This window comes from Zootoca vivipara, chromosome 15 (genome assembly GCF_963506605.1).
Source record: "Zootoca vivipara chromosome 15, rZooViv1.1, whole genome shotgun sequence".
Lineage (NCBI taxonomy): Eukaryota > Metazoa > Chordata > Lepidosauria > Squamata > Lacertidae > Zootoca > Zootoca vivipara.
The window spans coordinates 21,415,987-21,439,081 of record NC_083290.1 but is presented as its reverse complement, the minus strand read 5'-3'; the positions used below and the strand labels follow the sequence as shown (position 1 = coordinate 21,439,081).

The 23,095-nt window shown below is 46.8% G+C and overlaps 2 protein-coding genes across 3 annotated transcripts in view; one reads left to right on the top strand and one right to left on the bottom strand.

Moving 5' to 3' along the window:
- Nucleotides 1–732: 732 nt before the first annotated feature.
- On the bottom strand, nucleotides 733–19,505 carry VPS26B (VPS26 retromer complex component B). The gene is made up of 6 exons (XM_035139208.2): nucleotides 18,194–19,505; nucleotides 10,149–10,305; nucleotides 8,822–8,986; nucleotides 7,509–7,684; nucleotides 6,596–6,738; nucleotides 733–4,937 (listed from the first exon to the last, which is right to left on the bottom strand). The coding sequence occupies exons 1-6, from the start codon at nucleotides 18,414–18,416 to the stop codon at nucleotides 4,791–4,793; spliced, it is 1,011 nt and encodes a 336-aa protein (XP_034995099.1). The 5' UTR covers nucleotides 18,417–19,505; the 3' UTR covers nucleotides 733–4,790.
- Nucleotides 19,506–19,790: 285 nt separating this feature from the next.
- The window catches only part of NCAPD3 (non-SMC condensin II complex subunit D3), a 48,005-nt gene continuing 44,700 nt past the window's right edge, over nucleotides 19,791–23,095 (top strand). The window contains exon 1 of one of the 2 annotated variants that reach the window (XM_060268381.1): nucleotides 19,791–19,868. In XM_060268381.1, the coding sequence (XP_060124364.1) occupies nucleotides 19,808–19,868 (61 nt within the window). In that variant the 5' untranslated portion in view covers nucleotides 19,791–19,807. The remainder of the gene's footprint in view (nucleotides 19,869–23,095) is intronic. The other variant, XM_060268382.1, reaches the window with a different exon arrangement.

The following is a 23,095-nucleotide window of genomic DNA, read 5'->3' as shown; positions in this document are numbered from 1 at the left end:
TTGTGCAGGTGGGTCATGTCATGTTATTCAGTGCTACTTTGGAAACAACACTTTATTTGGCCCACCCTCTGGCTGCTGGGATCTCACCATGGACTAGTAGCACAGCTGGAAGCATAACTCTTCAACCATTTAACATGAGAACCATTTGTCCTGTCATAGGCTTTTTCTTTTCAGAATGAAAGCTAATGGTTGAGAAACTTGGTTCTCCACCTGCTACCACACCTTGTGATTTGTGCTTCCATGATAATGTGGGGCATATATTGCCCTGGACCCTTGGCCTGGAAAACAAAGAACACCGCCCCGCCCCCCGCCCCATGAGATCTAATGCAAAGTTCTTTCAAGAACCCCCTCATGCAGTTGGTACGGATCACAAAATGCTGTGGTCCAATAAAGAGCGAGCAGATCCAGACAGCAGCCTGAATGCGAAAAAGCTTCAAAACCACTAACCTATATCCAATGGCTTTACAAAACTAAGAATTCATCACCAGCTGTGGAGGAGGTTTGTCTTTTAGGTCCAAACAGCCACCAACTATTATGTGCAGCTGGAAAACATTTACACTCCCCACTCCTCACTTTACATCTCCAAACAGGGAGAAACTTATTGACTAAGTATCCCCTAAATAGGCAGAAAACAGCCTCGCAGCAAGACTCACCCGACAGCAGGACAGGAATGATCACCAGTAGCTGGTTCAAAACTATGAAGATGGTTTCACTGCTGTTCTGGCACAGCAAAGGAACTGTTGCACACATGAATGAGGGGTGGCGTAAACTTAGGAGGAGCACCCAGCCTGCTTTGCGGTGAGAGCCAAAGTATCATCTCTCCCCTTTGTGGACCCAACGCATTTGGTGTTTTGTTTCAGCCTGGCTTCTTCTTGGTGGAGCATCCTTGGCCTTCATATGTGAGATGCCAGTTCTTTCCCCACTTAATGTAGGACTCCCAAGCTCTGGGAGAGGGAACCTTTGGTCCTCCAGATGTTGATGGGACGAGTAGTTCAGCAACATCTGGGGGGAGCCACAGGTTCTCTGCCAACCTAGCGACGTGTTTGTGTGATTCTAAAACCTTCAGAGTAGTAGATGGCAAGCATTAGCAACAACAAAAAAACTTGAGAAGGGGGGAATGTCCCCATTAGGTACAGCTGTCAGAGCATTGGTTTCCTGTCTCTGTGACATAAGATAATTGGCTTTGAAATCTTTGCTCCAACATGTGATCCACTTATTGGCCATGCTGGCTAGGGTTGACGGGAAATAAAAAGTTTAGCCACACCCAGAGGGGACCAAATTGGCTATCCTAGGCATATAGTTTTCATTCCCAATCTGTCCAAATGGGGATTAATAGTGACCTGTCTCATAAAGATGTTGTTATTTGCACGGGTCCCACTAGCTAGTACCAGATTCTGTATCTCTGCAATATAAAAAAATGAAAGAATGTCATCACGCTAGAGTTCTCTTGGCTACAGCCAGATGGCGATGAAAATGACAGTGTTGACAAGCTGCTCAGGCAAAAGGGGGGGGGGAAACTGGAGGGTAGTGATTCCAGCAGCCCAGGCAAGGTGAAGGAATCAGAGGGTGGATACTTGGGCAGTGGGTGGCCCAGATGAGCCATGGAGAGGCGGGATTTTTTTGGTGAGGTGTAAAGGGAGGGGAGGAAGGTTGGCAGGTTAAGTGAGTAAGGGCACAGCCCCTGTTTAAAAATACATTTGCAGTTGTATTCTTCAGAATACAGCCTGCCAGAGAATATGGCTTTATGCTCAAGCAGGACTGCAATATCTACCTACACTTTACAGAAGGCATTGTATTCTTCCCCCACCCCCACAAGCAACACACAATCCTTGAACTCTCCCTCCATGGGTCGCAAAGCAACTGGGAGAAAAAGCTTTCCAGTAATGGCCAGCTTGGCTGTGGCCCTCCAGATGTTGCTGAACTCCAGCTCCCATCAGCCCCAGCTAGCATGACCAATAGTAAAGGATGTTGTGATTTAGAGTCCCGACAACATTTGGAAAAGGCACAGGTTCCCATTGCTTGGGGACTCCAACCCCCATAAGCCCTGCTCAGCATGGTCAAGAGTTAGGGATGATGGCAGTTGTAGTCCAGAAACATCTGGAGGGTTACAGGTCCCCCATCCCTCATGTAAAAGCTGGATTATTCAGAGAACTGTCTTTCCAAATAGGTGGGGGTGTTTTCAATTCAAACATGGTTCAGATGACCATTAGTATCCCTTCCAACTCTACAGTTCTTTAATTCTATGAAAGGTGGGAGTTCTGCATAAGGACAACTGAGAAAACTGAAATCACGTACCCTGCACCACACCAATTTTGCAAATTTAAGACAATTCTGTGCAATTTATTTTACAAGCTGTTAAAAAAATGCACTTTAATCACTTTGATAGTCACAGGGAAAGACACACGCAGGCCACCAGAAATTTCATTCAAGTAGCCCCTCTGCCTTCTGAAATTTCATCAGGCATAGCCTACACATTTTTAGCCATCGCATGCACACGAGCTGCCCACGTGTCTCTCTTCTAAAATAAAAGCTGACAATTGTCATGTCCTCTGGTGCTTTTACAGAGATCTGGTGGAATCTCTGCATAGATATATCCTACTGATTAAGAAACCGAATGAAGGTGTGGGTGTCTTAAAAACAAAACATTTGCTTGGTCCCAGGAATCTGTTAGAACTGCAAGTAGATTTCATTTTTGTTGAGGGAGCAGCTGTGGTGCTCAAGTTTCTAGTTCTCATTGATTCACGGAAGGAAAATAAAGAGGGGAGAAGCTTAAAAGAAACATTCCTAAAAGTGCTGAAGTCAGAAGGCAAATCAGAGAAATTAAATTACAGGTAATATTAAATTACAGGTAAATGGTTTGTTTTAAAGGGGGAGCAACCCAACCAACAAATTGCTGAGTATTTTGAGGTGACATTCAGTCTTACGCCCACCTCTACAGAAGAAAGTGCATATTTATCACAAAATGGGCTGGCAGGGAAGAAAGCGACTGTTTGTTCCCCTTAGTCAATCTCAATGGTGAAGACGAATAAAACCAACTCATGCTTACAGAACAAGACACATCTATTTAACTCTGTACATTTGAAGTGTTCAGATAAACTTTAAGCTTACATCAGGCTTTTTGGGGTGGGGGTGGGGAGATGAAGCTTTGGCTGCAGTGTGTGTGTGGTCTTTTATAGGATATGGGGAAAGATGTCCAAGAGCAGGTGCGCCCAGCACACTTAGGAACAAGCAGCCCAATTCATCAGGGCTTTCCAAATATCTAATCCTAAGGGACACACTTCTAGACGCAGCTTGCCATTCCACCTCCCCGAAGGTTCGCTTTTAGGATATGAAAGAGTGTGGGTCACCTCAGCGGTAAGAAATGGACATACAGAAAGTACCAGGTCCTTAGGGTTTTCCCCCTCACGGAACACAGTTTGGGAATGGGCTGTGCTGTTCCAACAACTTTTGGAATAGCAACAGAGTGCATGAGGACAGCTTGGGAAATAGGAGAATGCTATTGGGGAGGGTATGTTTTAAAGTGGGCAAAAACAGAAACAGGGTGTGTGTGTTTTCCTTCCTCACTGCATCCTTTTTTCTTTTCTTTTTTTAAGGCCCCGAAAGTGCAGCTTTCCTCCTCACACTCCAATTTTCCCTTCGTTGAAAACAAAGGAAGTCTCAAAACCACACATCTGGCTCGGTGAAAACAGTGTCGTTTTTCCCCCAGTTCGAGAAAGAAACTCGAAAAACGGAGGGTAAAAAACAATTCCCATGTCACAATCATGTGGGGGACCCGTGGCCCTCCAAATGTTACTGTGGGGGACCTTTGGCCCTCCAAATGTTACTGGACCACAATGTCCATCAATCCTGCCCCTTATCAATACCGCCTCGGACTGATAAGGAATTGGAATTCAATGACATTGGAGGGCCATGCTACCAGGAGCCCACTGCACCGACCTAGCCCAAGAGGCTCCCTGTCGCCTCTCTGCGCGATTTACCAGCCCCACCTCTCCAGTCAGTCATTCAAATCACAGCCAGTGCTGATCTTCCTATGCCTGCCTTCAGAAGAGGCTGTCCGCTGTGTATGTCTGCAAGAGATGCTGTTCTGCGCCTGCTTCCTTCTAAGCAGGAGCTGTGCTCAGAACACAGACTCCACCCAGGGATATACGATTTACCTTAAAAAGTAAAAGCAGTTTGGGTGCAAGAATGAAGCGAGACTCCCAAATTTTAATTTGGGAAAGAAAGTGTCCCATCAGCTTTTAGGAGTTTAGGAAATGCTGGGGAAATTATTATTATTATTACACTTGAATGCTAAATGAGCCTCTACTTATGTACACATATGAATAATGCCACTGAGGAAGAGAAAATAGAGAGCTCTTAAAATAAAATAAAAAACACCAAATGTACAGTAAAATCGATGGGGGTGTCTTTACATTTTTTGGGGGGGGCAATGCTTTTAGCATCATGTCAGAACACAGCCACCCTTTTCACCAGCCACCCTTCCCTTCATCATGCCTTCTAAAGCCACTGATCGAGCTCCCCACCCCACCCCCAAGGAATATTTGAATGCAGAGGGAGGCAAACCTTGCCGCTGTCGCGTCCGTTGGCTCCCTCCCCATTCCGTTAAGTTGCTAGTCCTCAGGGGGAAAGGAACAAGGAAAAATGAAGAAAACACACACACACACAACCTGACAAGATAATTTGTGTTCGCAAGTCTCTGGTGAAAGATCCGTTCTGCGTTCTCCTTCCTCGTCGACGTCTTCAAGCCTTGACCACGGAAGCGCTTTGGAACCCCTCATCCTGCAACCCCTTCACTGCCGGCCGTTGTTCTCTGAAGGCTGGCTGGGCGTTCTGCTCTCCGTCTGGGAGGACGTGCCTTCAAACCGCTGAGAGGCAATGGCAGCTTGGTGGGACATGCTCTTTCTCACAATGTCGCCTTTGCGCCATAACACCACCTCCTGCTCCCGCAAAAGGAGAGACGGGACTGCATTATTAATCTGTTGGTACCCCGGTATGTGCTACACATCAGGCCAAAAGTTCCATCTAGAACTGCAGTTTGTTCAGGGTGCCAAGAGTTGTTAGAAGGCCCCTCTTCTTCTCAGAGGGCCACAATTCCCAGAGTCCCCTGGGAAGAGGAATTGAATTCCCTTCCTAGAGAAGTCCTACTGGCTCCCTCCTTGTTGTCCTTCTGCTGACAGGTGAACACTGTTTAATTTGGGCAGGCTTCTGGGAGCTGTTTTGTTAAGGAAAGGACTTTCAAATAGTGCTGTGCTATTTTTCCTATCTGTACTTTAATAGATCTGTTTTTATTTTATTATAGTTTAATTACTTTTTAGCTATTACATGCTATATGTTTTCAGCCTTCTGCATTTTATCTGGGTTCCTTTAATCTTTGTAAGCTGCCTGGATCCCCCCCCACCCCCGGTCTGGGGAAAAGGCAGGATATAAATAAATTAATAATAAAGTCAAACCACTCTTGAGAATTATAGCTCAGTGATGGGGAGAGGGGTCTCTCCTAACAACTTAGCACCCTAAGCTACAGTTCTGAGGATTCTGGCAAGTGGGGAGGAGAGCAACCACGAAAATCTAAAGAGCTCTGATATCATTTTAACTGCATGGTGAAGATGGGGCCTGAGTATTGTCCCTGGTGACAGGTAGCAACTCTCCAGGAGTACAAGCAGGGGGCATTCCCAGCCCTATGGGAGATTGAACCTGGCACCTTCCACATGCCAAGTACATAGTCTGCCGCTGAGCTACATCCCTTCCATTTCCCCCTGAAATACAGGCAATGGCACCATGTGTTTAAGTGAAACTGTGCATATTTGAAACGCCATCGAAAAAGCCTGCAAACATCCCATTCCACCCCTTTTGGTGACATTTTCAAGTTACTTTAGCATGATGCACATGTGCGCTATCGCACGCATATTGGATGCGCCTAAAATGGGCGCTGCCTGTGCACAAGACACCCTTAGGATCCAGGTAACAGTATCACAAAAGGTGTCACTGCAGCGGGGGGTGAGAGAGAGAAAGACTGAGTCCTTGGCCTAAACCGGGGCTGGAGAATTCATGAACTCCCATCAGCCCCCACCAGCATGGCCGAAGGTCAGGGATTGATAAGTTGCAATCCGGAAACATCTGTAGGGTTACCGGAGCGTCTCCACCCCCATCGTTCTGCCCGGACACTGAGGTCCAGCACCGAGGGTCTTCTGGCGGTTCCCTCGCTACGAGAAGCCAACTTACAGGGAACCAGGCAGAGGGCCTTCTCGGTAGTGGCACCCACCCTGTGGAATGCCCTCCTACCAGAGGTCAAAGAGAACAACAATTACCAGACCTTTAGAAGGCATCTCAAGGAAGCCCTGTTTAGGGAAGCTTTTAATGTTTGATTTCTGTATTTTAATGTTTTGTTGGAAGCCGCCCAGAGTGGCTGGGGGAACCCGGCCAGATGGGCGGGGTATAAATAATAATAATAATAATAATTATTATTATTATTATTCATCTCCTAACTATACAGCAAAGGGGGGACAATGGCCCCAGTGTCTGCGTCAAACTTCCCATAGCAGGCCTGCCCACTGGGGACCTCAGGCAGCTGTCTCGGTAAGGCCCCACGCCACCTCACCTGCTGTTTAAAATAGCGCCGCTCCTCCTCGTCAATCAGCACGAGGTTGAGATAGTAGCGCACCGAGAACTTCTTATTGATGTCCCTCATGGTCGGCGTCAGTTCGTAGCCAGCGAGGAAGAGCCTGATGGGAATGGACTCCCCTGCAAAGGAGGCCAAAAAAAAAGCAAAACAAATTTTCCAAGCTGGAACACATAACAGCAAAGCGTAAGATGAACAGAACTTCCTACTGGTTTTGTTTTCGTGTTTCCACTGGAGCAAGAGCAATGGCGCCACGAATAGGTGCTCTGGGCAGGGATACAGCACCCGCAGCCTTTGAGGCCTTGCTGGACTACAACGCCCATCAGCCCCAGCCAGCGGGGCCAATGGTGAGCGATGACAGGAACTGTATCCAGGAATATCTGGAAGCCATGCCTGGTGTTGGGTCTGGAGCAAGGAGACCAGAGTTCCAGTCCGTGTTCAACTACCAAGGCCAAAGCGTGAAATTGAGAGGGCGCTACCCTTGTTTTGATCTGTACAAATTCCCCGAATCCCCGTTTTGATATGCTCTTATAGCACAGTTTTAATGCTAAATTTTTGTTCTCTTGAGATGCTTTGAGTAAATAAATGTGCAAAAAAAGTGGGTGGGGGAGAGGAATTTAAAGGAGTGTTGTAGAGAGGGGCTGCAGCGCGGTGGTATAACTCATGCCTTTTTTAGCATGAGATGCCAGGTTAACCACCTGAAACCCCCAGCTAAGAATGACCTTGAGTACAGGGATGATGCACTAACAAATGTTGCTGGGACTACAACTGCCGTCATTCCTCACCATTGGCTATGCTGGCTGGGAGCTGTAGCCCAAAATATCCGGAAGCCACCGTGGGGGGGGGGGGGGTTGGCTGCCTTAGGGCATCCTTCCAAGGAATCCCTCCTTACCTCTAACAGGTGCCCCATCCATGATCTCATATTTAGCTATTGTATCGTTTTCATGGTAAACATTAGGGCCAGTCCCCGTAGTCTCCCTCTTGATGATGTCGATCTCCATGTGCTTGATCTTGATCCGCACAAGGAGGAAGTAGATCTTCCCAACGATCACGTCTTTTAAATGGTACCTGGGGAGAGCCAGAAATCAACAGGGGAAGTAGACTCAACAGACCAGAGAATCTCTCTTTTCACAGTTATTTGCTTGCATGTTGCTCATTTTATTTTTTAAATCTACCCAGCTTTTCCAGATCAAAGTGGTTCAAAACAAGCATTAACAAATCAGTAACAACCTTTAAACAACAAAATAGAACGACTGGTCCCCCCAGATGTTGGGACTCTAGGGGCAGGTGATATATCGTCCAAAACCGGTTTCAAGTCCATATTATGCTATTGGTTTCATAAGTTTTGCCCTGGCAATATATTGGGACTCATGATGTGTGTCTGTGTGCTATGCAAAAATCACAATGTGGGAAAAACTGAAGCCAGCCAATGCTTCTACATAACTCCATCTTTATTTCAGACACTGTGACATAATAGAAAGCCTATCACGGTGTTTAGATGGTGATACATCATGAGGTTGAAAACCAGTTGCATCCTTATTTCAGACATTGTATCACAATGCTTAGCTGGCGATATATCACAAAGTTGAAAACCAGATAACAACCAGCCATACTGTTCGTCTCTACATAGTTCCATCCTTATTTATCTGATGACATATTGCAATGTTGAAAACCAGATATCGCCCAGCCCTGTTGGACGTCTGTCTCTCGTAAGTTCCAGCCAGGTCAAGGACAGATGTGGGGAACCCTTGTCGTTTCAGATGTTGCTGCTCTACAAACTGGTTGTCCAAAGGTGGTCTACACTGATTGGCAATAGCTCTCCAAGGTTTCCCAGGCCTACCGGGACATCCAAGGGATTGAACCTGCGAACGACCTTCTGCATGCAAATCATGGACACTATCACCGAGCTATTGCCATTCTTTAAGGAAAGTGTGGGGGACCTTGGGCTCTCCCAATGTTGCTAAGCTACAATTCCCATCACCCAGCGAGCATGACCAAGGTTGATAGGAGTGGTTAGGGTCTAGGGTTTTCCCCTGCACTTCTTTTAAGGGATTGCCTGCCACTCAACCAAGAAGACCATCCATGGGAGAAGAAGTGCACAAGGACGAAGTCACAATCTCCAAGGGACGTCTCCCATGTCACTTGGCTACATCCCTGTATGCAAACTTCAAACACCCAACTCATTCAGTAGGAAGCCCAACTTACTTGGATTTATTGTACTCAAACTCAATATGTAGGCAATCTTCAATGCCCACCTCCATCTTGATGGAGGAATTAAGTTCTGGGTACGTGCTAAGCGTGTGTACAACAATGTCCATCTCCTTCACCACGTCGTTCAGTCTGCGGCTCACGGTGGCCCGGAGGAAGTATCTGCAAAAAAGAAAGACTCCATTGTGGTAGCAAGTCTCTCAACAGCCTGGGGATTCATGTCTATTAAGCATCTATAATAGATACTTAAATGCACCTTTCTTTCATTTTGGATGCTAGGGTTTTTTATAACTCTATTCAGATTTTCCAGTTGTTTGATCTTACTGACCATAAGTGGCCTTGGATAGAAAGGTGGGATATGAAAGCTTTAAAGGAAGAAAATGCAGTTTTTACACACACACACACACACCACCTTCAGCCAAAAAGGCTCCCCTAGCAGCTTATACACTAACCAATCCCGCAACCCTATGGAGAAAATCACAGTGGAGTGGGTGCAGTTCTGTCGTGCAAAGGGAAGTCCTTGCATGAATGGGACAACTTGGAAATAGCTGGAGGTTTCAGTGGACTAAACAGTTTTTTTAAAAAAGATTGGTTTGGTTCTACATACCAAAATACATACAAACTCTGGGAGACTGCAGACAAATACAGCTAGCACTCATGAGTTAAGATCTTGGCTAGGTCACCCCCTCTCCTTGGGAGGAAGGGGTTGGCAAAGCCTTTGCCATGACCCCTCACCATGGAAGGAAGGAAGTCAAATTCCCTCCTTTGTCTGCTCTCTTTTCCACGATGTAGAACCAGTGAGGAAGAATGTCTGGGGAAGCAATGCATGACTGAGACCTTGAATCTGTAAGTAAAGCATTTAAACTTACTTAACAGTGTGTTGTTTACTCATTGCAAGAGGGGTAGAAAAAGGTCAGATGCTGTGTGCAGCTGAATGGGATAAAAAATGTTTAGCAACCTATATTCCTAATGCTATACTGCTGCTTATTTTTGTGAGTTTAAGACTCTACTACTGGGACTCTTCATGTGCAAGTCCCACGTTCTGAATCCAGGCACTTAGACATTTCTTTTTTTTGTTTACCCACATGCATAAGTCCACAGTAACTTTATTTCAGACAACCGAAGCCTTGATCTCCCCAATCTGACAGCTCCAGATGTTCTGGATTCCAACTCCCACCCGCCCCAGCCAGTGAAGCTGTGGGGAGCTGTATTCCAAAACACCTGCCAGGCACCAGGCTGAAGGAGGTCAATTTCTTGGTGACATCTTAGTGACATTGCTGCAAAGAAAACTGGGAAAGTCTGGAGGAGCGGAGATGGAGCTCACCTCAGCTTCACGTTCTGCCCCGTGTAGGATTCGTACGGTTTCTCCACATGTGTGAATTCAAAATCAAAGGTCTGTGACTGGGTGAACTCTCCAGGGCGGGCCAAGTCCTTCACAAGTGACACGAATTCATGGTGGTTCCCTCGGTCGTAATATAGCTCTAGAAGTGAAAGATTCTTGGTGAAGCAAGGCTATTTGTGGCCTCATTCTAGAAGCCTCCAGGTGAAGTGCAAGAAAACAGGAAAGGAACATAAAGGCAGAAGGTAGCCCTGGATCAAATGGTAGATCTCTGAGTGACTAGCAGTAGATTATCAAGGATTTATGGCTCCCAATTGTTTAACAATAGAAGCAATAAAACGAATCCTTCTTGCCATAAATTATGCTGCTGAAGAAAAAGAATGAAGCAGCTTGGGCGAACGGTAGATTTTTTGTGTGAAGACGGTGAGCTCTGTTATTTTCCGGTACCCAAAATAAATTACTGAGGTCAAATTTATTTAGCTCTAAGCGCAAGGCCTTTTTTGGGCCAAGCACTGGTTGATGGATCTAGGGGTTCCAGTAAAAAGTGAAGTAGAAGCCTGAAGTCAGCCCACCCCTGCAGTAAAGAACAGTATATCAAAGCACCAGCAAAAAAAGCTAACAATTTAAAAGGATGCAGCTAATCAGCAAGAAAAAATAAGTATCAACACCAGCCCAATCACACAGAGGACAAACCCTAAGACTAATAGCCTTCACATTAAAAAGAGGCTGAGATGCTTAAATAATCTCTAAAAGTTGTTTTAGAAGTCCTGGAAGAATATTTCCTTGGTGCTGAAAAAACATTAGGTGCCAGGTGAGTCTATACAAACAGTGTTCCATAAATGGGGAGCCACCACTGAAAAGACCCTCTCTCTTATTGCCACTGTCTGTGCTTCAGAAATGAGAAGGGCATCAGCAGATTATTTTAGGGTCCAGGAAGATCCACAAGGGAAAAGCAGTTCCAAAAGCCAGTAGGTTCCCAAATTGTTTAGGGCTTTCACCTGCGGTAGACACCTGAATTGTATCTTCTGGCATGGAATTTTTAAAGAAAACTTTCCAATGCAGTATTTTTCTTATGCAAAGCTTACCAGTTTTAGAAACTTGTTGTTTCATAAAAAATTAGTAGAACGATGAATAACTATAATACAAGTCAAATTGGATACAGCAACTAGTCAAATCTAAATCCAAAGCTGCAAGTAGCTTTTTAAAACGTCTTCTCCCTAAGATTTATGCACACAACTATTCCAGCACATGAAAGTAAAAATGCTAAGCAGTTTTCAGCGCCTTCACTTTATTTCTTAAAATTGAGGTAACAGGCGACGTGTATGCTATTTTGTTGTCAAGTCTTGAAATGTTTGCAAGCGTTCCAATAAAAGTAATTTTCAAGTAATGCTCTGAATTGTTTGCATACATTTAAACCGCACGAGGCACAATTGATTGAACTTGCATTTCCTAATCAAATTGTTTCAGTACAACTACTTTTAGCTGTTGCAAAAACTTTCCAGATGTTTACTGAGGATGTAAAATTAACACATCATCTTTTTTTTTTTAAAAAAAAAGTTTTGTGGGGAACCACTGGCTCTCCAATTGTTGCTGAACTGCAAGTCCCATCACCCCTGCCCTATGCTTGCTGGCAACATCTGGAAGGCCAAAGACATCGGCTCTACTAAACTCACAGGGCTATTCTACACATGCCAACTCAGAAGTAAACCCCATTGAGTTCAATGGCACTGTGCTCCCAGGAAGCGAGTGTAGGATTGCGGCCTAACAGTGCAATCCTATGCCTATCAGATTTGTCAGCTCCTGCTGAAGGACCAAGCAATGATGGACTAAAGCCAGGGGTCAGCAAACCTTTTCAGCAGGGGGCCGGTCCACTGTTCCTCAGACCTTATTTGGGGGGGGGGGGCGGACAGACTATATTTTCAAAAAATAATAATGAACGAATTCCTATGCCCCACAAATAACCCAGAGATGCGTTTTAAATAAAAGCACACATTCTACTCATGTAAAAACACCAGGCAGGCCCCACAAATAACCCAGAGATGCATTTTAAATAAAAGGACACATTCTACTCTTGTAAAAACATGCTGATTCCTGGACCGCCTGCGGGCCAGATTTAGAAGGCGATTGGGCCGGATCCGACCCCCGGGCCTTAGTTTGCCTACCCATGGACTAAACAGTAACTGGATCTGAAAAAGCAGGTACCAATCATGTGCCTTGTAAAAAGGTAAGGATAGATTAACAGGAAACTGTGTTAAGCCAGGTCAGACTTTTTCTCACCCCAGATCAGTACTGGTTGGCAGTGAGTGTATCCAGCAGGTAAACAGCATTATCTCCTTGTCTGTCTGTCTGTCTGTCTGTCTGTCTGTCTCTCCCCCTTCTTCCTTCCTTCCTTGAGTTATTGGAGATTGAACCTGGGACCTTTTGCTTGCAAAGCATGAGCTCTGACCTGCAGTCCTTCCTCAAACAGCCACCCTCCCTGCCATATTAAGTGTTGCTCCTGCCACGCCATTAATATGCCTAGATACCACACCTGGAAGGAGAAATTAGAATTGAACTGAGGTCTTCTGGCATCCAAGTTCCTTCTGATAAGCAGAGGCAGGAAAAAACAGGTTGACAGAGTATAGCTGGGAAAGGTGGGAGGTTCTTCCCACAAGCTCTGGCTCAGGGAACAGTCAGAGCTGACCACATGGAACAAGGGAATCAAAATAGAAAGCCAGGAATTTTTTTTCCTCCAACGTAATAAATAGGCACTTGGGATGTCATCCGGCTTCTCAGACTGCAAAAACGACTAGGAGGTGTGGATGCACCACACACAGAGAACCGATAGCAGGTACAGAATCCTGGCCACGTAAGCATTTACTGTTAGTAACAACATTTCATGTAATCTGGAAAGCGCCGGGCAAAGGAGCCAGCCAACAACGAATTCACAAAGCCGAATGAGTTTGCCAGAAATCAACCCCAATTTGCTACTCCATCCACTTATATCAGTTTTGGAGACTGCAAAGGGAGGGGAGAAGGGGCTGGGGGGACACTGAGCACGCGGCGGATCCTTCACACAACCACAGCCAACCCCTGTCTCTTCAACATGCCAGTTTGGTGTTCCAAATGTTCCCTGATATTTGGGATTCTCGTTTATTTTTCCTGCATGCACAGATTTTGTGATTCAAGTGTTGCCCACAGAGTGCAACGTTAAGAATGTCTATGCCAAGTACATGTATTAAGTTTGGGTTCCCTTGCACTGGCAAGGAGGTGGGCCCAGGGTATACACTTTCTCGACACTTGCCTCACAATCAAATGTAATGCCTGTGGCCATTTCCAGGTCAACATTGTTAGGAGCCTGAGTTGTGCTGGTAAAGAATCATGTGGGTTCATAATAATAATAATAATAATAATTTATTATTTATACCCCGCCCATCTGGCCGGGTTCCCCCAGCCACTCTGGGCGGCTTCCAAAAAAAAAACAGAAATTCTAAAATACAGAAATCCATCAAACATTAAAAGCTTCCCTAAACAGGGCTGCCTTGAGATGCCTTCTAAAGGTCTGGTAATTGTTCTCTTTGACCTCTAGTGGGAGGGCATTCCACAGGGTGGGTGCCACTACCGAGAAGGCCCTCTGCCTGGTTCCCTGTAACTTGGCTTCTCGTAATGAGGGAACCGCCAGAAGGCCCTCGGAGCTGGACCTCAGTGTCCGGGCAGAACGATGGGGGTGGAGACGCTCCTTCAGGTATACCGGACCGAGGCCGTTTAGGGCTTTAAAGGTCAACACCAACACTTTGAATTGTGCTCGGAAACGTACTGGGAGCCAATGTAGGTCTTTTAGGACCGGTGTTATGTGATCTCGGCGGCCGCTCCCAGTCACCAGTCTAGCTGCCGCATTCTGGATTAGTTGTAGTTTCCGGGTCACCTTCAAAGGTAGCCCCACGTAGAGCGCATTGCAGTAGTCCAAGCGAGAGATAACTAGAGCATGCACCACTCTGGAGAGACAGTCAGTGGGCAGGTAGGGACTCAGCCTGCGTACCAGATGGAGCTGATAAACAGCTGCCCTGGACACGGAGTTGACCTGTGCCTCCATGGACAGCTGTGAGTCTAAAATGACTCCCAGGCTGCGCACCTGGTCTTTCAGGGGCAGTTACCCCATTCAGGACCAGGGAGTCCTCCACACCCGCCCGCCTCCTGTCCCCCACAAACAGTACTTCTGTCTTGTCAGGATTCAATCTCAATCTGTTAGCCGCCATCCATCCTCCAACCGCCTCCAAGCACTCACACAGGACCTTCACCGCCTTCACTGGTTCTGATTTAAAAGAGAGGTAGAGCAGGGCTTTTTCTCAGCTGGAACTTGCTGGAATAGCACTGTATGAAAGGGTAACATGAGCAACAACCTGAAGGGCAATGGATGCGTGGGCAGGCGATCAAATCCCAGATAGGAAAATAAGGGATAAGAAAAAGCAGATTAACTGCGACTAACATTTTCGAGGGAGCCTAGATTCAGGGGCAGCGGTTTCCAGGGGTGTGTGTGACTATCACGAAGGAACCCTGCACTTCTGAATTTACCACACTACTGTACTAATAATAACTTAAGGTGCCTAAAGAGATTGTTGTTAACAGTTGGCATTGTCATAAAACACTGGCTACTACTTATATTTGCATGCATGCTCATTTTAAGTGTAACTTGTTCTGCCCACCTATCATCACGCTTATACAGTTTGTGAACCCATGAGTGCAAGAGACCTCTGCCGCTGTTGCTCCCCAATGACTGGTATTCAGACAGGCAGCTTGCATCCACCCATTGATCAGCAGTGGCACAAATACAGTGATGCCTCGCTAGACGAAATTAATTCGTTCCACGGGTCTTTTCTTATAGCGAAAAATTCGTCTAGCGAATCCCATAGGAATGCACTGAAATTTTTTCGACCTTTTTTTTGCCCATAGGAACGCATTAATTGAATTTCAATGCATTCCTATGGGAAACCGGGATTTGCTAGACGAATTTTTCGTAAAACGCATTCGTCTAGCGAGGCAAGCTCCGCTCGAAAAATCCTTTCGTTAAGCGGAAATTTCATTAAGCAGGGCATTCGTTAAGCGAGGCACCACTGTAAATGATTATCAGGTAACCTTTTCTACCATTATTGGCGGAGGCAAACATCAGTATTCTCAGAAGAAAACATCGAGTTCACTGCTGGCAAGAACAAAAAAATCAAAGCAAGCTGTAGCTCAGCCATAAAACATTTGCCTGGCACACCCAATAAGGTCCTAGGCTGAATCCTGGCATCTTCAGTTAAAAGGAGCAAGCAGCAGGAATGTAAGACCAACCTGCTGAAACAGCCCATAGCTCCTCTAGTCCACCATACTGCCTTCACAGTGGCTAATCAGACGTCCGTGGGAAGCCTGAAAGCTGGGCGTTGAGTGCAACAGTACTCTGCCCACATGCAATTCTCAGCAACTGGTTTTCAGAGGCATTATGTCTCTGACAACGGAGGCAGAATACAGCCATCCTGGCTAGCAGCTGCCGATAGCCTTTTACTCCATTAATCTGTCTAATCCTCTTTCAAAGCCATCCAGGTTGGTGGCCATCACTGCCTGCTATGGGACAGGAAGGACTTTGCCTGGGATGCAGGAAAAGCAGTAACCTACTGGAGCAGACAATACAAGTCAGGAACAGACCCAATGGCTAGATTCGTTAGAGGGCCATGGCTCAGGGGTAAAGCATCTACCTTGCAAGCAGAAGGTCCCCGGTTCAATCTCCAGGTGGGGATGGGACCAGGAGAGACCCCTGCCTGTAACCCTGGAGGGCCACCGTCAGCTGAGTCAGATGGACCCAGTGGCCTGACTCAGCACAAGGCTGCTTCTTAGGCTCCCACCTGAGGGCTGTCAATGGCTGTGAGTCACAGCAGCCAGAAACACCAACTTTCTCTTTGTCTCTCTTTTTATTGTCTCTCTTTTTAAAGAGACAGTACAATGTAAGAAACAGATGCTGGAAATCAACACCATGGATGGATATTGTCCACGTGCCCCTGCCTGCTACCCTCCCCATCTATCTTGGTCAACACCACTGGAAGGATTGCAAACCACAGAGAGCACAGCTTTTCCAGGTTGGGACAAGGCAGCACTAAGTCAAAGATTAGGGAACTCCAAGAGTTGTTGGACTCTCATTCCTATCAGCTCCGGCCAGCATGGGAAATGGCCAGGGATGATGGGGAGTTGTAGCCCAGCAACATCTGGAGGGCCACAGGTTCCTCACCCTCCAACTAGGCTAAATCAATGGCTGTGCTCAAAAGTAGCAATAAGAAAAATGGGAGGGGACTCCCTTGGCAATTCAGATACACCTTCGCTTGCTTGCAACATGGTGGAGCTGAATTTGACAAGGAGATGTGCCTATTATCAGCACATCTTAAGAACCCAAAGCCTGCACAGTCAATCTATCAGAACAGTTCCCTTTCCGAACTATTATTCTCCTTCAGCATATGGTATAAAGAGATATATATGCTAGTTAAGTCTGTGAGGTTCTGTTCACTAGGCCTCTCTCTCTCTCTCTCTCTGTCTCTCTCTCTGTCTCTGTCTCTCTCTCTCTCTCTCCTTTATACCAAGGGGTATACTGCTTTGATACATAGAGCTTCTATTCATCCATCTTGCCTAATAGCTTTATGTAGACCTATCCAGCATGAAAATCAGCCCACTCTTCTTAGCAAGAGGTATACTGACTCAGAAGAGCACAAAGAGTGCCTTATGGGATCAGGCCAATGGCCCACTGGATGCCTATGGGAAGCCCAGAAGCAGGACCTGAATGCAAGAACATGATTCCCACCAACTAATATTCAGAGGATACTGCCTCTTACAGTGGAGGTACAACACAGTCGTTATGGCTAGTTGCCACAGATAGCCCTATCCTACACAAATCTTACACAAATCTTTTTCAACAGCCCAGTGGATTTCTAAATAACACATTCAGAGGAAATTGATTTGAATTGTAGGCGGGGACCATTAAAGGCAAGTCCAATTGACACATGCAGGGAGTTGCCTGTACTAGGTAGAATATTAAATCTGGTGGCTAAATGAAGATAACTTTATGTGAAGGTGATACAGGGTGGATAATGAATAGGGGCGACTGAACTAGAACTAAACTGATTTGGAGCAGAACCCGTTGGGAAAATTAACTGGGGGCAGATGACTAGAAATGGAGTTGGTTTGGGGTGATCTGCAGGTGTGTGCGTGCACATTAATTGAAGAATTTATCTGGGGTTATCTGAATGGGGAATTACGTTAGATTGCCTTTTGTGACATCTATCTGCATCTATGCATATAAACTACCCCTAGCAAATTGATTTTACCAACCCAGACCCTGAGCCTTTTACATACCCTGCTGTCAGAGTCAGGGGCAGATATCCACATGTTCAAGACGTGACTACATAAGAACATAAAAAGAGCCTGCTGGATCAGGCCAATGACCCATCTAGTCCAGCATCCTGTTCTCACAGCAGCCAAGTAGATGTCTGTGGAACATCCTGCAAGCAGAATTTCAGCACAACAGCACTCTCCCTTTCTGAGGCTTTCAGCAACTGGTATTTAGAAGCATCTCTGCTTTTGACTGTGGAGGCTCATTGCTATCTAAAAAGCCACTCTTCCTGCCCGCCCTACCCGAAGACCAATAAATCCAGAGTCCAAGGCCACAATCTGACCATATATTTAAACGCCTATGACACCACTCTGAATAGCATGGCTTCCCCCAAAGAATGCTGGGAGCTGTAGTTTGTTAAGGGTGCTGAGAGCCGTTGGAGGGCCCCCTATCCCACTCACAGAGGTACAACTCCCAGAGTGGTTTCCCGCCAGTCCTTCTTCCCAAGGGACTCTTGAGAACAGTAGATCTGTGAGGTCTCCTAACAACTCTCTGTATCCTTAAACTACAGTTCCCAGAATTCTACTGGGGTGGTGACTATTTTGGTATCATAGTGCTTTAAATGTATGGTGTGACAACTGCACCAACTGATGGAGGTTTAGTTTTGCCACCATGGATATCAAGTACCGACCGAACTTACCGATCTGCCCAATGAACTCCACCTTGATGCCCTGGTGCTCCAGCCGTTTGTTTGGATGCTTGAGGGTGAGGATGACCCTCCCCGAAACCGTCTCACCATCATAGAAGAGGAAATATTTCTCCTTCTTGCCCTCCTCGGTCTTATGCTCTGCCCGGCGCCTGCTCTCTGCATCGCTCAGGACCAATTCCAGATCCGCACTCTGTCCAAACCCAAAGAAGCTCATGGCGACGTAGGGGAAGGGATGCAGCACCTCAGAGGGCTAAGGCGGTGCCGAGCAGCACAGAACAGGGCAAGCAGCACCTTGGGGTGGCTTTGCACGCCTTGCTCTCCAAGCGGGAGCTTTCACCGATGCTGCGAAGGAGGAGCAGCCTTGCAAGTCCAAGATGCAATCTTGGCTTGTCTGGCTAAAAAACAGTTACCAAAGTAAGAAAAGGAAACCACAGGATCCTGGTGCATAAGGAAACCTGGGTGCGCTGGGGCAGGACTAAGGCTCTGTTGGGCAAAAGGGCTCAGAGCAAAAGGAGGTCTATTTGGTGGGGTAAGGAAACTGGGGTGATGGAAGGAAGGGGGGGGTAGGCAGGTGCTGTATGGACCCAATAAGAAGAATGATAACTGATGCTCTGCAAGCTACAGCTCCGAAGGCGTGGAAAGGCTAGACCCAAGAACTGGCAGGGATCAATGCAGCCCCAGGTTGGGGGCGCTGCTCCTTCACCTTCGGGCGCCAATGCAAGGAAGGTGGGCGTGCAAGGAGGAGGAGCGGGAAGGGGCGTTCACAGCTGGAGACGGAATGCAACGTTGCAAGCCGTGGGGGACATGGTTGGTGGTAACGGGGAAAGGTCCAGCAGCTTCGGCAGGGAATGGGAAGAAGCATGCACGGAGGACTCTGCTGCTTGGGGGGGGGGCGGAGGGGGTAGGCGTGTGCAATCCAGGGGGCCACTTCGCTGGGGGTTTCAAATAATAACTATAAATAAATAAATGAATAAATAAATAAATGACGTGGAATGGGTTGGAAAATCGATGGGGGCGTTGCTCCCTGGGAGGAAAGGAAAAGGTGGCGGAGGGAGGTTGCTGCAGGAAGGCCCGAGGCTCCGGAGAGCAATGCCGTGCAGCGAAAGGCAACGCAGCACCGGAGCATTCACTGCACAGCCGGGCCTTTGCAAAAAAATAAAAAAAATAAGGGAAGAAGGATGACAGCCGCCGCCGCTCCGATGATGCGCTGCCTCTTCCCCGCCTTCGCCAGGGCTGCGCTCGCTGCTGGCTGCGGAGCTCGCGCCGCGTCCCGGACCTCGGGCCTCGTACTGCGCACGCGCCCTTCCCGTTCCTGGGCAAAGGGGAGGAGGGGGAGCAGGTGAGGGGAAGGCCCGCCTCTCCGTCCCTCCACCCCAGCGCGCTCACGGGACGCATGCGCCGTCCTCCTCCTTCCGAGGCGCGCGCGGAGGCGGGGCCCGCGGCCCTTGGCGCGCCGGCGCAGTGCGAGAGGACAGCGCCCACTCCACTCCCTCGCGTCTCGGGGCGGCGGTGATTGGCTAACGGGGAGGGCAGGCGGTGATTGGACGGTTTGAAGGCAGCGGCGGGGTTGAGGCTGGATTCGCTTCTACTAAGGCGGCAGAAGCGATGGCGGCGGAGAGGCTGCTTTGCGCTCTGGGGCAGTGGGGTCTCCGTGATGTTAGCCAGGGTGAGTGCGGCGCCTTCGGGCGGGGTTGGGATAGCGACCTCGAGTCCTTCATTGGTTGTGCGAGAGGGGCAGGACTCCTGGGGCCTTTATATATAAACATATATAATGGGCCCATCAAACCTCGCCCTCCACCACGGTGTAACTCAGGCATCCCCAAACTTTGGCCCTCCAGATGTTTTGGCCTAGAACTCCCATGATTCCTAACTAACAGGACCAGTGGTCGGGGAAGATGGGAATTGTAGTCCAAAACATCTGGAGGGCCAAAGTTTGGGGATGCCTGGTTTAACTTTTAAACGCCGGCAGAAAACCTTTCTACTCTGCCAAGCCTATGCAGTCAATTAAGAGCACATATTTCTACAATGGTTAATTGATGCCTATTGTAACTTGTTTTATGTGGTTTTACTCTCTGGTTTCATGCATTCTTGTAAGCTGCATTGACTCTTTTTTTAATGGTTTCTTTTAAATAAATAATAAATATAAACATACAAAGGGTGAGAGGCAGGACTTATGGGTCCTTTTTATATGGACAGACACACACATATGTGCACTGTGGCGGGGGGGGGGGGAATCTACTGTCGAACTCTGTCACAGCCTTGGATTCCAGTAGAAATCAGGAATAGCTGTCTCCTAGCCGCCCAGCCTGCCAGCTTCTAGTTCACATAACTCAACTTTCAACTCTGGCTTTTGTCTTTCTAGCTACCTGTGAGTTGATGGAGGGCCCCCCACCCATTTGGTGTCTGGCACGGTTTACCATGCCCATTGAGTCAATCACCCATCTCCTACTACCCTCCTGAGGAAAACCCCACCCCACCCTCCCACTATATATAAGGGTCTGGTGACTTCTGAAGAAGTGTGCATGCACACGAAAGCTTATACCAAGAACAAAGTTAGTTGATCTCTAAGGTGCTACTGGACATTATATATATATATATACACACACACACACACACACACACACACACACACACTGACTGCGTCAGACCAACACGGCTACCTACCTGAGCCTCTTCCTTTGTTACCTTAATGGCCCCATACTTAAAGCTAGCCTTGCTGTTCCAGAATTGAATCTCTGCTGAATCCAGGAATTGGAAGGGGCCTTGTGCATACAGCCTACCCCCACCAAAATCACATCATTGGTGTGTGCGCGCACAAAAATGTATTCATATACTCAGGGAGTTTTGTGTGTGTTTGTATCTTCAGTAACCTGCCCTGAGACCTTAGGGTGAAGGGTAGGTAATAAATCATGATGGTGATGATGATGTTAATTCAAACCTTCACAGACAATTAGTGACAGTTATACATAAACCACCACCAGTCCTGGATCTCCCTCATAAAAGGTTTAAGAATTGGTGCATATTTGATCTTTACTGGTAAAATGCAACATCACACCTACATCACAACTTCACTGTACAGTATATACACTTTATCAAGATGTAGATGAGTATAACAATTACATAATTAAATACAGATACTTCAAGACTACTGGTGTCACTGATAGTGTCCTTTTGTATAAAATGCTTGGAACCATCAACCATGTAAAAAACTCTTTATTAGAGTGCAATTAGATATTGATGCACAGCCACTAAAGCAGTATATATCATTTCTGGAAATCAGGGGCATGCAGAAGAGGTTTTAGTGATCAGCAGTGGAAAGTATTCTATCATATGGCATGCAAATTCATTCAGGTCGAAGTCCCAAGACAGGATATTTTAGGTTACAGTACGCGGGTGGTGCTGTGGGTTAAACCACTGAGCCTAGGACTTGCCCATCAGAAGGTCAGCGGTTCGAATCCCCGCAATGGAGTGAGCTCCCGTTGCTCAGTCCCAGCTCCTGCCAACCTAGCAGTTCGAAAGCACATCAAACTGCAAGTAGTTAAATAGGTCCCGCTCCAACGGGAAGGTAAACGGCGTTTCCGTGCGCTGCTCTGGTTCATCAGAAGCGGCTTAGTCATGCTAGCCACATGACCCGGAAGCTGTATGCTGGTTCCCTCTGCCAGTAAAGTGAGATGAGCGCCGCAACCCCAGAGTCATCCGTGACTGGACGGTCAGGTTACCTTTCTGAAGTTTTTATTGCCCCAATGAGTGTTTTACAGCTCATTAGGGGTTTCTCACCAGTCATACACGCTTCCAGCTCAGCTCGCTCTGGGCAATAAATCACAAAGTTCCTTCTCCTCTGGCTGCGCAACGAAAGACTTGTGGAGCCTCTCGGAAGTAGCTCTGAATGAAACTCGCGAAGAACAGCTCCTTAATACTAAACTAAAAAGCTTTATTTACAGCGAAAATAAACAGCGCCGGGAGAGACAGCAGACATTGTTTCTCTTTCCAGCAAAACTGAAACTGATTTACAACACACAGAGTATTCCCCTATGTAAGGAAACATGATCCCTCCCCAGTGATCAGGTGGCACACACAGCACAGTTTAACCCCTTAGTGGTTACTTGCTAATGCTCACACCCTTTACCTTACCTTTACATGTAATTCTAGTTCAGTTGCCATTTCTTTCAGGCCCTCTGAACACTGCTTGCAAATCCAGCAGTAAATGGAACTGTTGTCATTCTAAGTCAGGCATCCCCAAACTTCGGCCCTCCAGATGTTTTGGACTACAATTCCCATCTTCCCCGACCACTGGTCCTGTTAGCTAGGGATCATGGGAGTTGTAGGCCAAAACATCTGGAGGGCCACAGTTTGGGGATGCCTGTTCTAAGTGATCATTAGAAGAGCTATTATTTTGTTTGTTTCCTCCTTTTCTCTCCCCCATCCCTTTTTCCTTTTGTGTCATCTCTTTTTGATCATAAGTCTGTGGGCAGGGACTGTCTTGTTTTGATTGCATGTAAGCCACTGAGAATAGAGTTGCCTGAAGACAAAGAAAAAATCCTCTAAATTTGTTTTTAAAAAATAGTCTTGTGTGATTACTGCTAAGTATAAAATGGAAATTCCAAATAAAGCAAGAAAACAAGTATGTTCTAATCTAGACGATAATTGTTTGCCTCTACAGTGTAGCTTTCATTAAATCTCAAAGGGGGGAAAGTTTAAAGCTCCCTAGGCAATCTGTTTCATAACAGAAGCTTGGAATTGTCTGTGCTCTGTTAACAGCAAGAGGTATGTGAACTCTAGAACTCTACCTCTGCTCTGATTAGGGAATTTGTGGTGTGATTTGACCTGTTTCAATTGTAGTGGAGTGCTGATGAATCATTGTGTTTCTCTGCAGATGTCTTGACAACCACCCAA